Genomic DNA, 17072 nt, shown 5'->3' on the forward strand with positions numbered 1-17072 from the left:
TCAGTTTCTTACCCCTATCCCTTCTAGCAGCTGGCTGAGTAACAATAGCTGCAACCTAAACAACAATAACTATTACTACCGATGAAATAGTAATAGAATATGGAAGAATGAAGAAGATTTGGGGAGGAGTACCTGGAATGAAGAATGAGGGGAAGAAGAAGCATTGAGGAGGGCATCGAGGACAATAGCTGAGACCTGAGGTGCTCCCAAGAGAACGAGGGGCTTCTTGTTGGAAGAAAATGTGAGAGAGGGTGTAGGAGTGCTCTGTAGGCAGCATAATCGTCGAAACATTGTGTTTCTGAGTGAGAATGAGGTGGGGGTGCAAAAGCCACAAGGCTCAAGGCTAATCCATCTCGGGTGTTCAAGTGAGTACAAAAACATATTGTGCTGGCCTGCTGGGCCTTGTTGGGCCAGGGCTACTTACTTTTATTGAGGTTGTGGTGCATCCTAATTCGACTAAATTTTTAAAGGTAAATGCTATGGTGTGTTTAAGTTACTAAAAAAAATAAATAAATAATATTTAATAAATTTTATACTCTAACTTGCCACATTAGACACAGAATTAAACGACTTTGTTATATTTTGGTGTTTAAACAAGAAAAAGAAAACAAAAAAACAAAGAAGAGTTTATATGATGTGCAAACTGTTTTATCTCTCCTTATCCTCCATAACGAAACGACATTATTTAGCTCTGTGTTTAATGTGGTAAGTCAGAGTTAGCTTGCATTTCATTCGTTGATTCAATATAAAAAAGAATTCATGGACTAATATGGTACCTAAAATTAGATTTCAAAAACTAGTATAACAAATTTTGAATCTGAAAAACTAAAATAATAACAAATGTAAATGAAAGATACCACTATAAAAATTTAGTTAAGCTAATTCATTCAATTTTATTTTTAAGAGTTCATATATGAAGACCAAAGAAAAGGAAAAGGTATATGTTGATATTTCTGATATTTTAGAAGAAGAGTAAAGTATCGTTTTTGTTCTCAATGTTTGGGAATAAGTTTTAAAGTTGTCCCTAGCGTTTGAATTGTCCTATAAGTTCCTAACGTTTCAAAATTGACTTAATGTTATCCCCATTAGGAATCTGTTAACGGAATTGACGGCAGACATTTTGAAACGTTAGGAACTTAGATAGGATGAAAACGTTGGAGACAAAAATAATATATAGAAATAAATTTAATTTTATCCTTTACCAATATCAATCTTTTATAGTACATAATTATTCAATTATTTTTTAATCACATTTAAGTAAATTACACTTAACGCCCAGTTTGGTTAAACAGTTTAATTAAGTTCCTCTTGAAAAAATGGCTTAAACAATAAATGATTATATTAAAAGTAGCTTATAAATAAGTTATTTTGTGTTTGAGTATTTAGTTCTAAAAGTGCTTATTTTATAGAAATATGATAAAAGTAGTAGTATTATGAGAGAAGTCATTTTTTTAAACTTCTCTATAAGTTCCTAAATAGTTTCTTAGAAAGTTGCAATTTGTTTTTGAAAATTACATCAGACATTAATACTACTATTTTTCATAAGTCAAAAGTTTAAAAAAATTACTTTTAAAGGTTTCTAAACGAGCACATTTCTTTAATTTTAAATAATTTTTTTATAATTATACTCTTAAAGATTTTTATTCATCATAAAATATTTATAAAATAACTAATACATAAACTTGATATATATACAATAAAGTAATGTGATTTTAGTTATAGTATAATAAATTTTAAATTTAAAAGACTAAAATAATAACAAATGTAAATAAAAGAGATTACGGTAAAAATTTAGTTAATAGTTAAGCTAATTCATTCGATTTTATTTTTAAGAGTACATTATATGAAGACCAAAGAAAAGGAAAAGGTATATGTTGATATTTCATGATATGATATTTTAGAAAAATTACTCTCGTGTGAGCATAACTAAATTCAAAATTTTGATGAAATCTGATCCATTAGTGCTGAGAATAAAGATGATCGTATGACTTGAGATAAATTACGGGAAATTTAAGTAGACTCTAAATGTATGTAATTCACATGTATTTAAATAATTGATTATTGTATAACAAATAATTTAGATTGACATAAAATTTTTTAAGAGATTATTTATAATATAAGCTTCTAATATAACGTTTGTTTTTTTAAAAAATTAATCAACAAAAAGTTATTCAATGGTATAATATTTACTTAAATTGACATAGAAGTTTTTGATCCAAAGTTATTTCTTTTTGTCAAACTCTTTTTTTGTGTAAGTATATTTAGTCTTGTTTTTAGAATCCAAATTTTTTTTTTGACAAAATAGACTCCAAGATAAATAAAATAACAATTTTCTTAGATTATGTTCATAAAACAAAATACACTAAATATGAGGATACGTATTATTAAAGGCTTTAGAAGTTGAATTTTAACACTATTTCTTTCAAGTTTATTTAGAAAGAATTTGGATCCTCTAAATTTTAAATTTTTACTTTAGAGAGTAAAGTGTGATCTTCTATTTTTAAATAGTTTTTCTCTCATATTTATTCTTGGTCCCACCTATGAAATAAATAATGAGAGATCACACTTTACTCTTTAAAGTGAAATTCAAACTTTAGAAAATCTAAATTTAAAAAATATTATATTTTTCATCTTCTTTGTGATTCTTTTATGCAAGTGGAAATTTTTTTTACAGAAAAAAAAAACTAAAATCTAGAAATTCAAGTTCCCCTCAAATTTTGTACGTATCTCCTAAATAATTATACAAATATCAAATACATAAGTCATTTTGCTAACATATAAAAAAAATAGTAATCGTTTTCAGAAAGCCAAATGACAGTTATTTATTTTGTAAATTATTTTATCGAAAAATGAATGTTGGAATTCCATTGCTATTTACAAGGGCCAAGTATCTATTTCTCGTGGTACTAGAATATGTCGAGATCCAGTCAAACTAAAACAAATACAGGTGGCTCGAACCTTGATCACCATTCACAAAGCACAGGATGATAATGTATATACTTATATCATATAGTGCCGGTGGCACATATTCTCTCCCCAATCCGACATTGGTTTTATTACATGTTTGTGAGAAGCACGCACAATCAATTCCTTGCTTGGGAAGTAGGAACCAACGAAGGTTTGGAATGGTAAAGTTCATGCATGCATAAGCAACCAAAAAAAATAAAAAATAAAGAAAGACGACAACACTGCAGAAGAATATCCAGTTTAAGTCATAATAATGATAAGTTGATAACCAAAACATAAAGAGGCAACAATAATACTAAAGAGGAGAATATCTAATCTGACTGATACCAAATCCAGACACGACACACATGACAAGGTTCAGCAACACAGCACACTAGGCCACAATACAACATGACCCTTTTATTTGAAATCAAAGAACACAGCAATGAAATAGAAGCACAACACAGTTTGAGGACATCATTCTTCCTCTGATTCTGATTCCGCACTCTGAAGCCAATCAATGAAAGGTTTAACATTCTTCCAAATCTTAGAGTCCTTGTTTTTGCCCTTCAATCCGTCTTGGTACCATTGCAATATGTTCTCTTCGTCCAACAGATCAGCATCATACAGAGCCTTCAAAACAAGAGCAGCTTCCTTCAGAGCACTGGAAGTAGAGTTGAGACAGAAAGCCTCAATTGCACTAAGCAGGAGTAACTGTGACCCCTCCTCCTTAGAAACTCCAGCAGCAAGGTAGCTCTTCTTCTTGATCACTTCTTTTGCAAATCCTTTCTCAATGCCCTCAAATAAGGCCTCAAATAGAGCATTTGTCTTGTCCTGTGCAGATGCAGGAAGTGCTGCCAGATGGGAATGCAAATCCTTTGCTACAATACCTTTATTCAGAATTGCCTTCACTTCTCCAACAAGTGTACTGTAGTTATGTGAGTCACCATTTTCAGAACCGTTGCTTGCCTTGGTTGCTGTTTTTCCATTCTTCTCAGGCTCATTTGTGGAGAGCATGACCATATCAGCTGTTACAGCACTTAGCTGTTCTTGAATGCGTTGGCGAGCAGCCTCTAGCGATGTATCCGTTTGCCATTGGATGTCATCATCGCCATCTTCCTCCTGAGAAGCATCTTCTTTCTCATCCACTTGACTGTGAGTAGGAGATACATGGTCATCATCAGAGGCACTTGCTTTCTTCTTAGGGGTTGACTTTGTAGTACCATCCTTGGAAGTCGAAGAGCCTTTCTTCTTAACCTCCTTCTTGATTTTCTTCTGCTCCTCATCAGCCATCTCACCTTCCTTCAATCTCTCCTTCTCAGCTCTTCTCATGGCCTTCTTGTCTTTGGATCCTTTCTTTGTTTCAGGAGGGTTTTTCAGAATAAACGTAGTCAGCTTGTCCCTCATATCCACATCTGACACAAAACCACAGGCAGCACAGTTCAGTTGAATCATTTGGTTCTTGGTAATCAATATCTCCGTTTCGGGGTTTCCACAACCATAACATTGAACAAATTTCTTGATGAAGTTCTCAAGAAGACCAGCAAGTTTTGCAGTGTCGTGTGCCCCATTAACATGAGAAGTACCAGATTTCTCATCAAACTTTGACTGGGCTCCAAGTTCACACCCAAAGTACTTGGTTGTGTAAGAGGCTGGCCTTGCCAATGCCTTGGCAATATCAACCATATTGACAATATTTGTCTTGATGCCATTCCCTCTACCCTCGATTTTGGTAATCATTTTGGGCATCTTATACCTATAGAAGGCATCATCACTGTTTGCAGCACCAATGTTTTGTAAGGCCATGATGGCTTCAACAACGAAATTTGCAAAGACAACCAAACACAGTCAGGTAGACGATGCAGAAATTCCAAGTATGATGACAAGTTGCTGGTAATCAGAGGTCCGCTCTTTGAGCAATCAGAGAAGGCTGCCAACAGTAACAATGGAAGGTAGCGTGTTGTTGCTGGTACAGCTTGTAATGCATGCAGCTTGATCTTGCTGGCAACACAGGCTTATCCTTTTTCCTCGGCGAAGAAAAACGCTCCCCAAGCAACTCAATTGCTCCCAAATGGGTATTGCCCCGTTCAAACATGAAAGAAAATTCAACGTGACACCTTCCACCTTGGAATCTACTATTGCAGAATGCAGGAATCCTGAGGCAGGAACAAGGATATATAAAGATGTTAATACTTTTATCATAGAGGTATTTCATTGCGTGTTTGTATTCCACTTTGCACAAACCATCTTTAGCAATAATTGTTATTGTACAATTGAACGGTTTGGAGCTATGTAAATGGAAAACCATATATGCTTTTTGTTTTTCAACAGAAGCCAATAAAACATACACGCTACCAAATCAGTTACGTTAGAAAGCTAACAAAAAGGAGCTTCATAAAAATCAATCAAACAAACAAATAAATAAATAAGCAATAACCATTACATTTGTTTCTTCCAATAATAATCACAATACAATATATATATATATATATATACAAAACAACAACGACAACAACGAGGCAACTTGTAGATCGTTGAAACAGATAAATCAAGAAACATAGAACATATTAAAAGGACTGATTCCCAAAGAATGGTACTTGTTTAATGGTACTTCGATTGAGGTCAGTGGAAAAATCATCAAACTAGATAATGTAAGGAGAATGGTAAATCATCCATTATAACGAAGAAGTATGCGATTATGTCCAAATCATACGATGCAAAACCGCAAGAATTTAAGGTACGTAGAACTACGAACGAACGAAAGCAATAAGAAAAAGAGGGGTTAGGGTTACCTGCAATGTTAAGGGGATATCGAAAATTGATGGGAGAGAGTAAAGAGAGGTTTCAGGAAGCGAAAAGACGAGAAGCTGCTGCGGCTCAAATCAAATTAATCACACAAGGTGCAACGTCTCCCTTATATATGACCCTTCCCAGGTTAGTTATTTTTATTTCTTTTTTTAGAAAAAAACATAAATAATATTGCACTCTCATCAATTTTTTTTCAATCATATCTTTTAAAACAAATTACACTTACACCCTATAGCCTTATTAAAATTACACAGTAGGTTTTTCTTTGATCAATACACATTCACATACGGAGTAAAGTACCAACTCGCCTCTTGTCCATATGTTTAGATGACAATTGATAACGTGATTTTTTTATAAAAAAATAATTTACTTTAACTTAAAATAGAGACTTATCTATCTTTTTTTATGTGAGCACAAACAATGCCATTTTACTATTCCTAGAAGACGTTTCATTTTGACTCAAGAATTTGCTTATGGAAAAGCTGATGGTGATTTGGCTAGTAATGGGAGAACCATGTGTATTACTGTGTTATGGACGTCTGTAATACAAAGTCAACACGCAGGGGACGTGTTGCCTGCTACACGCAGGGGGCGTGAAGAGACGTGGCGTTACGTCGTTGGCCGGAGCTCAAATCACGCCGGGGGCGTGTTGACTCAGCACGGGGGGCGTGCTGAGTTGGCCCTAGCACGTGGGAGGCGTGCTGACTCAGCACGCAGGGGCGTGCTGACACGTGGCAACATTTGATTGGCTGCGACGGGCAGCACGGGGCAGGCGTGGTGAATGCTCTCATCTATATATAGGCAGTGCTGGGCTACATTTTCATTTTGAGGAAGAGTGTGTGAGTGTTCTTTGAGTGTTTTGTGAGTGTTGGGAGTGCAATGGAGGGTACCGCAAACTTGGTGGTGTATCGCAATGGTGAAATAATACGCAATACTCGTGAGGGCGTGAGGTTTGTCTGTCAGAATCCATTTTCGTTTGTGGTTCCATGCACCATGACGTTAATGGAGCTTCAGAACGGTCTTTGTCAAAGCATGGAGAATGGTACGTTAATGAGAGTGAGCAGAATTTTGTACCGGAATCCAGTTGTAGTTTTTGGTGGTCTAATACAGTTTGACACCATGCCAATCACTGACGAAGGGAGTATGCAGAATATGTTTCAAATTTACCGGCAGACTCAGATGCGACAGCCACAGATTGAGCTATATGTTGAGTTTGAAAGCGTAGAGACGGAAGGGATTCAAAATGTTTTAGATATAGAGGATGATAGAGCTGCAGTGTACGAGGGAATGAATAGTGACAGCGAAGAGGACTTCGAAGCCACTTACGAAGCCGGCGATGAAGACGAGGATGGTGATGTGGGAGTTGAGACAGCAACGGAGAATATAGTGCTTCATCCCTCGAGCAGTCAACCGATGGACGTGCCACCATTCATGCGTGAGTTGGATCTCGACGTCATGCATGCACTGGAATTTTTGGAATATGCAAACATAGGTACGTCATGCATGAATAATACGTTTTTGGTAATTGATACGTTTGGAATGATTAGTGAACGATGATTTTCCGCTTTCTGTAGGCGTTGCTGATCCTGAGGACGGATAGTTCCGGATTGGAATGGAATACAGTTCCAGGAAGTCGGTGGTTGCTGCAATTAGAAGATACACTATCGTTAGAGGAGTTGACTACGATGTGTATGAGTCTGAGCCACAGACCTTCTATGCAAAATGCAAGATGTATGGGCGTGGGTGCGATTGGCTTATCCGAGCCAGCTTGATACGGAAAAAAGATTGTTGGGAGATACGCAGATACAATGGAAGGCACACGTGCACAATGGGAGCGATTTCACAGGATCATTCCAAGTTGGACTCGGATACCGTTGCTGATAGTATAATGCCGTTAGTCGAGACTGACCCGTCAATCAAGGTGAAATCTATAATAGCGGAAGTCCAGTCAAGGTTCAACTATACCATCAGTTACCGAAAGGCTTGGTTGGCAAAGCAGAAGTCCATAGCGAAGGTTTTTGGTGGTTGGGAGGATTTGTACCAAGCCTTGCCATGGTGGCTCTCGGTCATGGTTCAGAAGATACCCGGGTCAGTTGTGCAAATAGAAACACGCCTACTGTACAACGGGAATGAGGAGGCACAAGGTGTAAAAATACTTCATCGCGTATTTTGGAGCTTCAATCCATGCGTTAGGGCATTTAGGCATTGCAAGCCTCTAGTTCAGGTGGACGGCACACACTTATACGGAAAATACAAAGGAACACTCCTGGTCGCTGTTGCACAAGATGTGAACCAGAACATTGTGCCTATAGCTTTTGCGCTGGTGGAAGGGGAGACAGCTGATGCGTGACACTTCTTTCTCAGAAATCTGCGAATGCATGTTGTCAGAAAAGACGGTGTGGGTATGATTTCAGATCGGCATGAGGCAATTCGGGCAGCAGTAAATCGTTCCGGAGGTGACTGGCAACCTCCAAGAGCATGGTGGATGTTTTGTATAAGGCACATCGGCAGCAACTTCCTAAGAGCATTCAAAGTCCCTCACTTGCAGAAGCTTGTTGTCAACATTGGGTATTCAAGAACGGTGGAGGAGTACAACATCAACTATAAGAGGCTGGAAGAGCGAGGCGAGGCATATGCCAGGTGGTGCGATGCCATTGGACTCAGACATTGGGTGTTGGCATTCGACGAGGGGCATCGATGGGGCCATATGACGACCAACCTTGTCGAGTGCATTAACTCAGTGTTGAAGGGTGCCTGTAATCTACCTGTGCTGGCGTTGGTCCGAGCAACATATTATCGGTTAAATGAACTTTTTACACGGAAGAGTGCCGAGGCTCACGAACGCAGGCGGGCTGGGTTTACTTACTCCGTATTTGCACAACAGTGGATAGAGGCAAATATGAAACAGGCTGGGAATATAGTAGTGCACCGGTTTGATAGACGAAATGAGGTGTTTGAGGTGCGCGACATGGCTAGCGGGAAGGTGTCAGTTGTTGACCTTGCGCGACGGACTTGTGACTGCGGACACTTTCAGGTGAAACGACTACCTTGTCGCCATGTTATTGCTTGTTGTGCTAACCAGCGTCTCGATTGGCAGCTGTATGTGCATGACGTGTACAAGATGACAGAGATTTGTAAGGTATATAAATTTGAGTTTACACCGTTAGGTGATCCCGAGACATGGCCCGCATATGAGGGACCCACATTGGTCGCTAATCCCGCCTTGAGACGAACGTCGAAAGGTCGCCCCAAATTGACCCGGTACTTGAACGAGATGGATTCACGCGACATGCGTGGTCCTCGGGTATGCCGTCTCTGTGGTGCTCAGGGTCATAGTCGGAGTCGATGTCCTCAGCGTGCTGGACCGAGTGGTGGGGGTGAATGACGTTTATTTTTTTCGTGTTTGTATTTTTAAATTTCTTAGTAGTCGTGTGTTTATTTTTAAATTTCCTAGTAGTCGTGTTTGTATTTTTAAATTTCTTATTAGTCTTGTGTTTATTTTTAAATTTCTTAGTAGTGGTGTTTGTATCTTTAAATTGTTTAGCAGTCGTGTTTGGATTTTTAAACTTCAAACTAGTCGTGTTTGTATTTTTAAATTTCATACTAGTCGTCTTTGTATTTTTAAATTTCATACTAGTCATATTTGTATTTTTGATATATCATTTTCTGCTTTCGTGAAGTAAACATAGGAAACGTTAACTACGTTTTACATAGGTCAACATACTGAACATACGAATTACATTAGCTTAATTGTTACAATTAAATCTAAAAACCCTAAATCCAATCTCACTTCTTTCCAGCCATCCAATGCTGTCCCTTACCCATGATGCCCTGACCGAACCACGACGGAGTATACCTATCAGGTGGATTTCGCTCTGTTCGTAGGTCATACGGGTGACCTGGAGCAGCCAAACCACCTCCCTCTTCCGGATCAACCGACCCACCTGCCTCTGTCGGAGTAGAGGACCCACCTGCCTCTGTTGGAGCTGATGCACCTGGGTTGTAGTCATCAACAACTGTGTAATCCCGCCGAAGGAAACCACTGTCACATGATGCAGTCGCTGATGAGGGGTCGTTACCATGACCCTGCAAACCATGGCTCTCACCTACTGATGCCCTATGTAGAGCGGCCGACGCCGACGGCGAATGCATGGCGCTAAAATCTGACCAACCACCCAAACTAGCGTTGGCCCAATTCTGTTGCTGCTGATCTCTGTGACCACCAACAGAGAACTCAAACCAATCATGACCGGAAGGAATCGTAAGCATAGGCTGCTGAAAGTGGTGGCTGCCCTGATGGTGGTGGCTGCCCTGAGAGTGGTAGCTGCCCTGATGTTGGTGGCTGCCCTGAGAGTGGTGACTACCATGACTGTGCTCCGGTGGCTGTGGTACATAATATGGAAACGGCTCAAAGACTGCATGCTGATGTGGCTGTGGCTGCTGAGGAACGAACTCCTGTGGGGCAGGTGGTTGTGGTCTAGGTGGCTGTGGATCCTGAGGAACGTACCCCGACAATCTCAGCAGATGCCCATATGAGCGCACGTACCAATCCCGATACTCCGCGGTCGGACTAAAATCCCAAGTCGGAAGGGGGTGCAGATCCCGCAGCCGAGTGTTTTGCCTGTTGTCCCACTCTCCTATCCATGCCCCATGAATAACTGTCCAGTCATGAAGCTGCACTCCGCGAAGAGCCATGCAATGCAGGTCTATTGGAATCTCCCTTGCTTCTTGCGGGGGAGGTTGTGCATACCCAAACTGACGCATCACTCGGTCCACAGGGTGCCATTTGATGCACTTAAACGACAATAACGGAGCAACGGTGTTACACACATCAAGGTGTCCGTGTAGATCGTCGGGTATAACCAATCCGGCGTACGGCCGCCACTCAAACTGCCAATCATAATTCGTTTGTCAGAAGCATAACGTTAATATTTGGAAATAGAATTCACAAGAACCATAAATGTTTACCTCCTGCATATAGTCTATATCATGCCTAAATGTCACTACGGTGTTTATGCCTAAATGTCACTACGGTGTTCGATGACCACGCTGTGGTGCGCGCCGAATGACTCCACCTGAAACATAATTCATTGGAAAAATTTACATATGTAACCCTTAATCAAACATACATCGTGAATATAACACATGACTAAAATAATAATTATTACCTCTTTGCAACTGGTATCTCAGCGGGTGGAAGGGTGTTCCTCGGTACGGGCGCAATACAAGGCATTCGCTCCCAAGCCCAAACAAACAACAAATTAAGAGGTCCATCCATCTCCTTCGTATCAAACCGTGATGCACGGCACAATGCCCTATAAAGATGTGCAAGACATGCTGACCCCCAACTATAAGTATGGATCCGGTCGAAATCTCGAAGCAGTGGTAGATACTTCGCGTGGGCGTATGCGGTCGACTTATCCGTGAATAATGTCGACCCCAACAAACAGAAGATATGACATCTGACATATCGCCTCACAGAATCCTCAGTGTCTAACGGCTCCGCGTCTCTGACACGTCTTACCCAACCCAGCTTTATATAGGATTTTGAAGAACTACTGACTTCTGGCTCTCGACCGAATATCGTGTGGCTCTGTCTTTGCACGAAGTCACCACTACTATCTGTCCATCCACTCACAGCCTCGCCGTCAATGGGTAGGCCAAATATATAAGCAACATCTTCAAATGTCACTGTAACCTCAGCCACCGGCAACATGAAGGTGTGAGTCTCTGGCCTCCACCTTTCGACCAGAGCAGCTAATAGCGGGTGAAATCCACGTATTACCCCAATTTTAGAGACGTGGTAAAATCATGTGGCGCGTAGGTAGTTTTCCACCATCAGATTCCACGTCTGTGGCGGATCCAATTTACGCACCATCAAATTCCTGTTAAGCTGCATTAAAAAAATATTAATTTAAATAGGTTATACATATTATTGAATTAAAATAAATAAATAAATATTTGTAAATAGTTTTATTCACTAAGCTACATATTTTTTTTGTTTACTGTCAAGCATTTTTTTATAATAAATAAATAAATATATATATAATTCTTTTTTTTACATAAATAAATAATATTTTTAATATCATTTATTTATTTATTTGGCAAAATATCGACCCCAACAAACAGAAGATATGACATCTGACATATCGCCTCACAGAATCCTCAGTGTCTAACGGCTCCGCGTCTCTGACACGTCTTACCCAACCCAGCTTTATATAGGATTTTGAAGAACTACTGACTTCTGGCTCTCGACCGAATATCGCGTGGCTCTGGCTTTGCACGAAGTCACCACTACTATCTGTCCATCCACTCACAGCCTCGCCGTCAATGGGTAGGCCAAATATATAAGCAACATCTTCCAATGTCACTGTAACCTCACCCACCGGCAACACGAAGGTGTGAGTCTCTGGCATCCACCTTTCGACCAGAGCAGCTAATAGCGGGTGAAATTCACGTATTACCCCAATTTTAGAGACGTGGTAAAATCCCGTGGCGCGTAGGTAGTTTTCCACCATCGGATTCCACGTCTGTGGCGGATCCAATTTACGCACCATTAAATTCCTGTTAGGCTGCATTAAAAAAATGTTAGTTTAAATAGGTTATACATATTATTAAATTAAAATAAATAAGTAAATATTTGTAAATAGGTTTATTCACTAAGTTACATATTTTTTTGTTTACTGTCAAGCATTTTTTTATAATAAATAAATAAATATATATATATAATTCTTTTTTTTACATAAATAAATAATATTTTTAATATCATTTATTTATTTATTTGTCAAAATACGTATCTCCTCCATTCATATTTTTTCAATGAAAGTGCACAGAGCCGATTCTTCATACAATGTATGTATCTATTTATTCTTATTAATCTTTTAAAAATACCGAAAATTATTTTATCTTAAAAACTTCAAATATTTATTATTTATGCATTACTTTCATTAATAATCATAACAAAATTTATATATTCAAAAATCAGAAAAAAAATATATGATAATACTAAAAAAATTTACATACAAAAAAAATATAATTATATTTTACAAATTCAAATTTTTTCTAACATAGTCGTAAAATATAAAATAAAATGGGCCTTCTTCTTTAAATTTATAAAATATTAACAACAACAACAATATTTAAAAAACTTCAGCATATAAAAAATTAAATTTTATCAACTTACATAAATTGGATGCTCCAAATAGTTGATAATATGATCTTCAGGCGCCGCATAATTACGTACCATTTTTTTATATTTCTACAATTTTTTTTATAAGTACCCCAACTGATTATACCTTCACTTCCACTACTATTATTCAAACTACCCACACTCTATTTTAACACTCACACTCACTCAAACACACGGCTCACACTGCCTTTTTTTTCCTATCTTGCTTCAAGTTTTGATGGCACACTCTCTGTTCTTCAATGGAGGAAGAACATGAATATATAAGGGAGTTGGGCGCTGGTTACCGGGGAGGGGGGTGTTCCCTGCATGCAGGCAGGCCTGCTACACGCCCCCCCGTGAAGCTGCACACCTCGGAACTCAACAAGCTTCACGGAATACACAGCTTCTCGCCCCCCCCGTGTTGCCAGGCAGCTGTCTTCTCGCCAGTTCATCACGCCCCCGGCGTGTTGCCAGGGTTTCGCCACGTGGCTGACCGTGCTCAGCCATCACGCCCCCGGCGTGTTGCCCCTGACACCATCCTCCCGCAAAACACCCCTCTCACCCATATCGGGCCAATACACCACCCATGTTTCCATATAGAAAATAATTTCTGTCGTTTTGCATCTTATAGCTTTTTCTATAAAACCCCCTTGACCCTCTCTGACAATTACAAAAAAACTCTAATAGAGGAACCTTCTTCTCCATCAAGATATTGGTAAATGTGTGGTATTGGAAGGAAGTGTTGACTATTTGCTGACAAACTTGCTGACGGAGCCTTTCACATTGAAGTTCACGGAGATTAGACGACACTGCTGACTTAGCTTCGACGGTATTGTGGATGCCACAAAGTGTTGAGATAAGTGTTGATGTCTCTTTTTCTTTTTTTTTGTGGGTAATCCTTAGTCTGACATGCAACTAATGTTGTTTGTATTCAGCTGTGGTCTAAAGTTTAAAACTATTAAAATATTTTTTCATTGTCATATTCTAGGAGTTTTTTGTATTTAAATAATATAAAGGTGTATTGCTTTGTTTAAAAATAATTATTTATTAACAAATTAAAGAAAGTTAGGAAGAAGTCTTAGGATTGGAAGAGGACAGAAAAGCTCCTGTCCTTTTTAACAATTTAGGATAACATTTAACTTTCATTTTATCATCCTAAATTCTCAACTTCAGCAGTTTAACAGCATACATTAGCAAGTTTTATCACTCTTTAACGACGAAAGTGATAGAAAGACTGTGTTAACAGACGAAATATAAAGTTAAGGACTGAAATATTTTTTTTTGTCAAAGATCATATTGTTTGGACAAATTGACAGAAATCGTTTTATTTTATTTTATTCCAAAACAAAATACCCTTCTTAGTAATTTAATTTTGTGATTGAACTTTGTAAATCCTGTGAAATTAGTAAATAATTAGTCAATAAATTAAATTTTAAATATGAAAAATTTAAAAAGTAAATCCAATAATAAAATAGGATAGAGCTCTTCAAACGATAATTTTAACACAAATTTCGAAAAATTTAGCCCAAAATTAGGTCGAACGGATCGAACCGGTCAAACCGGACCCGTGGGCCCAACTAGCTCATTAAATAAGTAAGTTGAAACACAATCTTCATCATTTCAGCTGCTCCACGATGAAGAACACCAGGGAAGGTGAGGAAGGGTTTTAAAACCCGTAAATTTACTTCAATCTCATATAACTTCTCGCTCTGAACTCCAATTAACGAACCATTTGCGACCATGTGTTCACCGCGACGAGCTCTGCAAAATCCATAGAACAATTTGGTAGGTAACTCACTATTTTCTTCTCAGCCAGCTTCTCCCAAATTCAAAAATTCATGAGCAATTATGTTATAAATTGTTCAATTTTGGTGTTTAGGATCAAATTATCTTGGTGGACTTGCCGGGTCTTGTCCTAATTTTCCGTTGGTGAGGTGAGAATCCTATAACTCTAGTTAATCCATTAATTTGGTGTTTTGGGTACTGAATTTTGGGAATATGCTTGTAATAATTATGTTAGGTACATGTAAATATGTAATATGAGACGATTGGAGATGTTGGAAGCTTAATTGGAAGCTTGGTGAGAGTTCTAGTCGCTGAATTTTTGGTGGGAGAGGCTTACAACCTTTCCTTGTGGGTTACCTTGGAAAAATACACGAAAATCGGCTAAGGTATGGTTTAGGTTTCGCGTGTTTAATATATAAGGTTTTGTGAAAACTTAGGCTAGAACATTATAGGATAACTTGAAATGGTCAAATGCATTGAATGTTTAGCTTTGTGATAATGTTGTATGAATTGATGAGTGGGCTTGTGTTGGAATTGAATAGCATGAATTGTTGGTGTCATTGAATGAGTTTTTGGAGTTACTAATAATAAGTTGATGATGTTGTGGTATGTGTCGATGAGATTTTGGTAATTATGGCTTGTTGATTAGTCAATGATAATTATGAGTTGTCATTAATGAATTAAAGGAGTAAGCTAAAGAATGTTTAAAGATTGTAGAATGTGGTTGAAATGGTGAATATTGGGATTATCGTATGGATTTTGTGGAATGGTATGAGCATTGATGTGCTAGTGATCGGTGATAATGGAATAGGGCTTGATATATGGTATATGTGCATATTTTGTGGGTAAGGAATGTGAATTTGGTAAAAGTGGGGTTTTGTATGTTTTGGTAAAATGTGAATTTTAATGAACTTTGGTAGTCCATATCTTGCTCTACAAATTCTGAATAAAGATGAGGTTTGTTTTAAATTAAAGAGTGTCTAATAATCTTAAGATTGATATAAAGTTTGCGAAAAACTGAATTCTGTAGAGGAAGTTATGGATGCCGGGAATTTGGTGCGAAAAACTGGATTTTTGAATATTATAGCAGAATCAGATTTTCTGGTGTGTGCCCACGCACAGGTCTGTACGCACGCACCCAACAGAAGCAAAATTTTACTTGTGCGTACGCACGCCTCTGTGCGCACGCACGCCTCTGTGTGCATGCACACCTGGTATTTTTCATAAAGTGTGCGTACGCACGCCCTTGTGCGTGCGCACACACCAGGATAGGCCTTCTATTGGTGGCGCTAGCATAAGTGAGGCGCATGCACACTTAGTGATGTGTGCGCACGCACACATTCTGCTTTCTTTCTGGGTTGTGCACACGCACACATGTGTGTGTACGCAAACGCCCTGTTTCCAGCACCTGTGTTTTTCTATTCTAAACACGATTTCTAACTCCTAAACCTCTATTTTTACCCTGTTAACCCTAGATTTTACTAGTGAGTTTAGTAATTAGCAGAAGATAGGAATTTGGAGTAACTTAGGAATGAAGAAAGAGGTAAAATGTGATGAGTTTTAAGGAAGACGTGTGAAAGTAAATGAAGTTATACTGCCATGGCTTTGATGAATGATTAAATAATGATTATGACTATGAAATGACTTGTGAATAATGATATCTGAGATACGAGTTTTCCTGGGTAAGAACCATGGCTTGCCACCACGTGTTCCAGGTTGAATCTCGATACTCTGTTGTTCCTACGTCGTAAGGGTGGCCGGGCACGTATAAATTCCCGGGTATGGATAGCCCCCAGTGAGTGATTTGAATGATAAATGAATGTGAAACCTATGCATAAACTCATGGGGATGCGTGACGGGGAATAGTCTAAGGTTTTCGGACTTGTCGAGTTGGCTAGATAACCAACAGACGAGCCTCATCAGCCATAGGACAGGCATGCATCATGTGCATTGTTTGTTTTGATTGCTATGCATTATCTGAGAATGCTTACTTGAATATATATATCCTGCTACCTGCTATTCTTGCTATTTGCACTATCTGCTTCTTACTTGTGCGTGAACTTATTTGGTTACTTGTCTCTGTATGATTTATGGATGGCGGAGGAACAGAGGAAGGGTGAAAAGGGTTGGTGGTTATGTTAGGTTTGAATTTGAGTAAGTTTAGGAATGCTTAGATTACCTACCCCTAATTATGGATTTTGCTTAGAAACTAAGTTATGTAATTTTATGACGGAGTTCTATGATTGCATCTGGCATTATCAGGACCTTATTTATTATACGTGTGGAACCTTTACCATACTGAGAACCTCCGTTTCTCATCCCATACTGTGTTGTTGTTTTCAAATGCATGTCGAGAGGCTCCTCA

General features: G+C 38.5%; 4 protein-coding genes across 4 annotated transcripts in view; 2 read left to right on the forward strand and 2 right to left on the reverse strand.

Annotated features, from left to right (window-relative positions):
- LOC107489875 (uncharacterized) overlaps positions 1-331 on the reverse strand; it is a 3433-nt gene extending 3102 nt beyond the window's left edge. The window contains exons 1-2 of the mRNA XM_021143908.2: positions 133-331; positions 5-55 (exon numbers count right to left, since the gene is read on the reverse strand). Of these exons, the coding sequence (XP_020999567.1) occupies positions 5-55; positions 133-291 (210 nt within the window). The 5' untranslated portion in view covers positions 292-331. The remainder of the gene's footprint in view (positions 1-4; positions 56-132) is intronic.
- A 2858-nt stretch (positions 332-3189) lies between these two features.
- Positions 3190-5860, reverse strand: LOC107489977 (eukaryotic translation initiation factor 5). Its single transcript, XM_016110749.3, has 2 exons — positions 5739-5860; positions 3190-5102 (listed from the first exon to the last, which is right to left on the reverse strand). Exon 2 carries the CDS (start codon positions 4750-4752, stop codon positions 3424-3426), a length of 1329 nt encoding a protein of 442 aa, XP_015966235.1. The 5' UTR covers positions 4753-5102; positions 5739-5860; the 3' UTR covers positions 3190-3423.
- A 1506-nt stretch (positions 5861-7366) lies between these two features.
- LOC107489876 (uncharacterized) lies at positions 7367-8104 on the forward strand. The gene has a single exon (XM_016110645.1). It carries the CDS (start codon positions 7367-7369, stop codon positions 8102-8104), a length of 738 nt encoding a protein of 245 aa, XP_015966131.1.
- A 24-nt stretch (positions 8105-8128) lies between these two features.
- LOC107489877 (uncharacterized) lies at positions 8129-9139 on the forward strand. Its single transcript, XM_016110646.1, has one exon. The coding sequence runs from the start codon at positions 8129-8131 to the stop codon at positions 9137-9139; it is 1011 nt and encodes a 336-aa protein (XP_015966132.1).
- The last annotated feature ends 7933 nt before the right edge of the window (positions 9140-17072 follow it).

The sequence above is a fragment of the Arachis duranensis genome, chromosome 5 (assembly GCF_000817695.3).
Source record: "Arachis duranensis cultivar V14167 chromosome 5, aradu.V14167.gnm2.J7QH, whole genome shotgun sequence".
NCBI classification, from domain to species: domain Eukaryota; kingdom Viridiplantae; phylum Streptophyta; class Magnoliopsida; order Fabales; family Fabaceae; genus Arachis; species Arachis duranensis.

Bases quoted from the DNA above. Each gene is read 5' to 3' on its own strand.
- LOC107489977 (XM_016110749.3), bottom strand. From the start codon at position 4,752: ATGGCCTTACAAAACATTGGTGCTGCAAACAGTGATGATGCCTTCTAT.
- LOC107489876 (XM_016110645.1), top strand. From the start codon at position 7,367: ATGGAATACAGTTCCAGGAAGTCGGTGGTTGCTGCAATTAGAAGATAC.
- LOC107489877 (XM_016110646.1), top strand. From the start codon at position 8,129: ATGCATGTTGTCAGAAAAGACGGTGTGGGTATGATTTCAGATCGGCAT.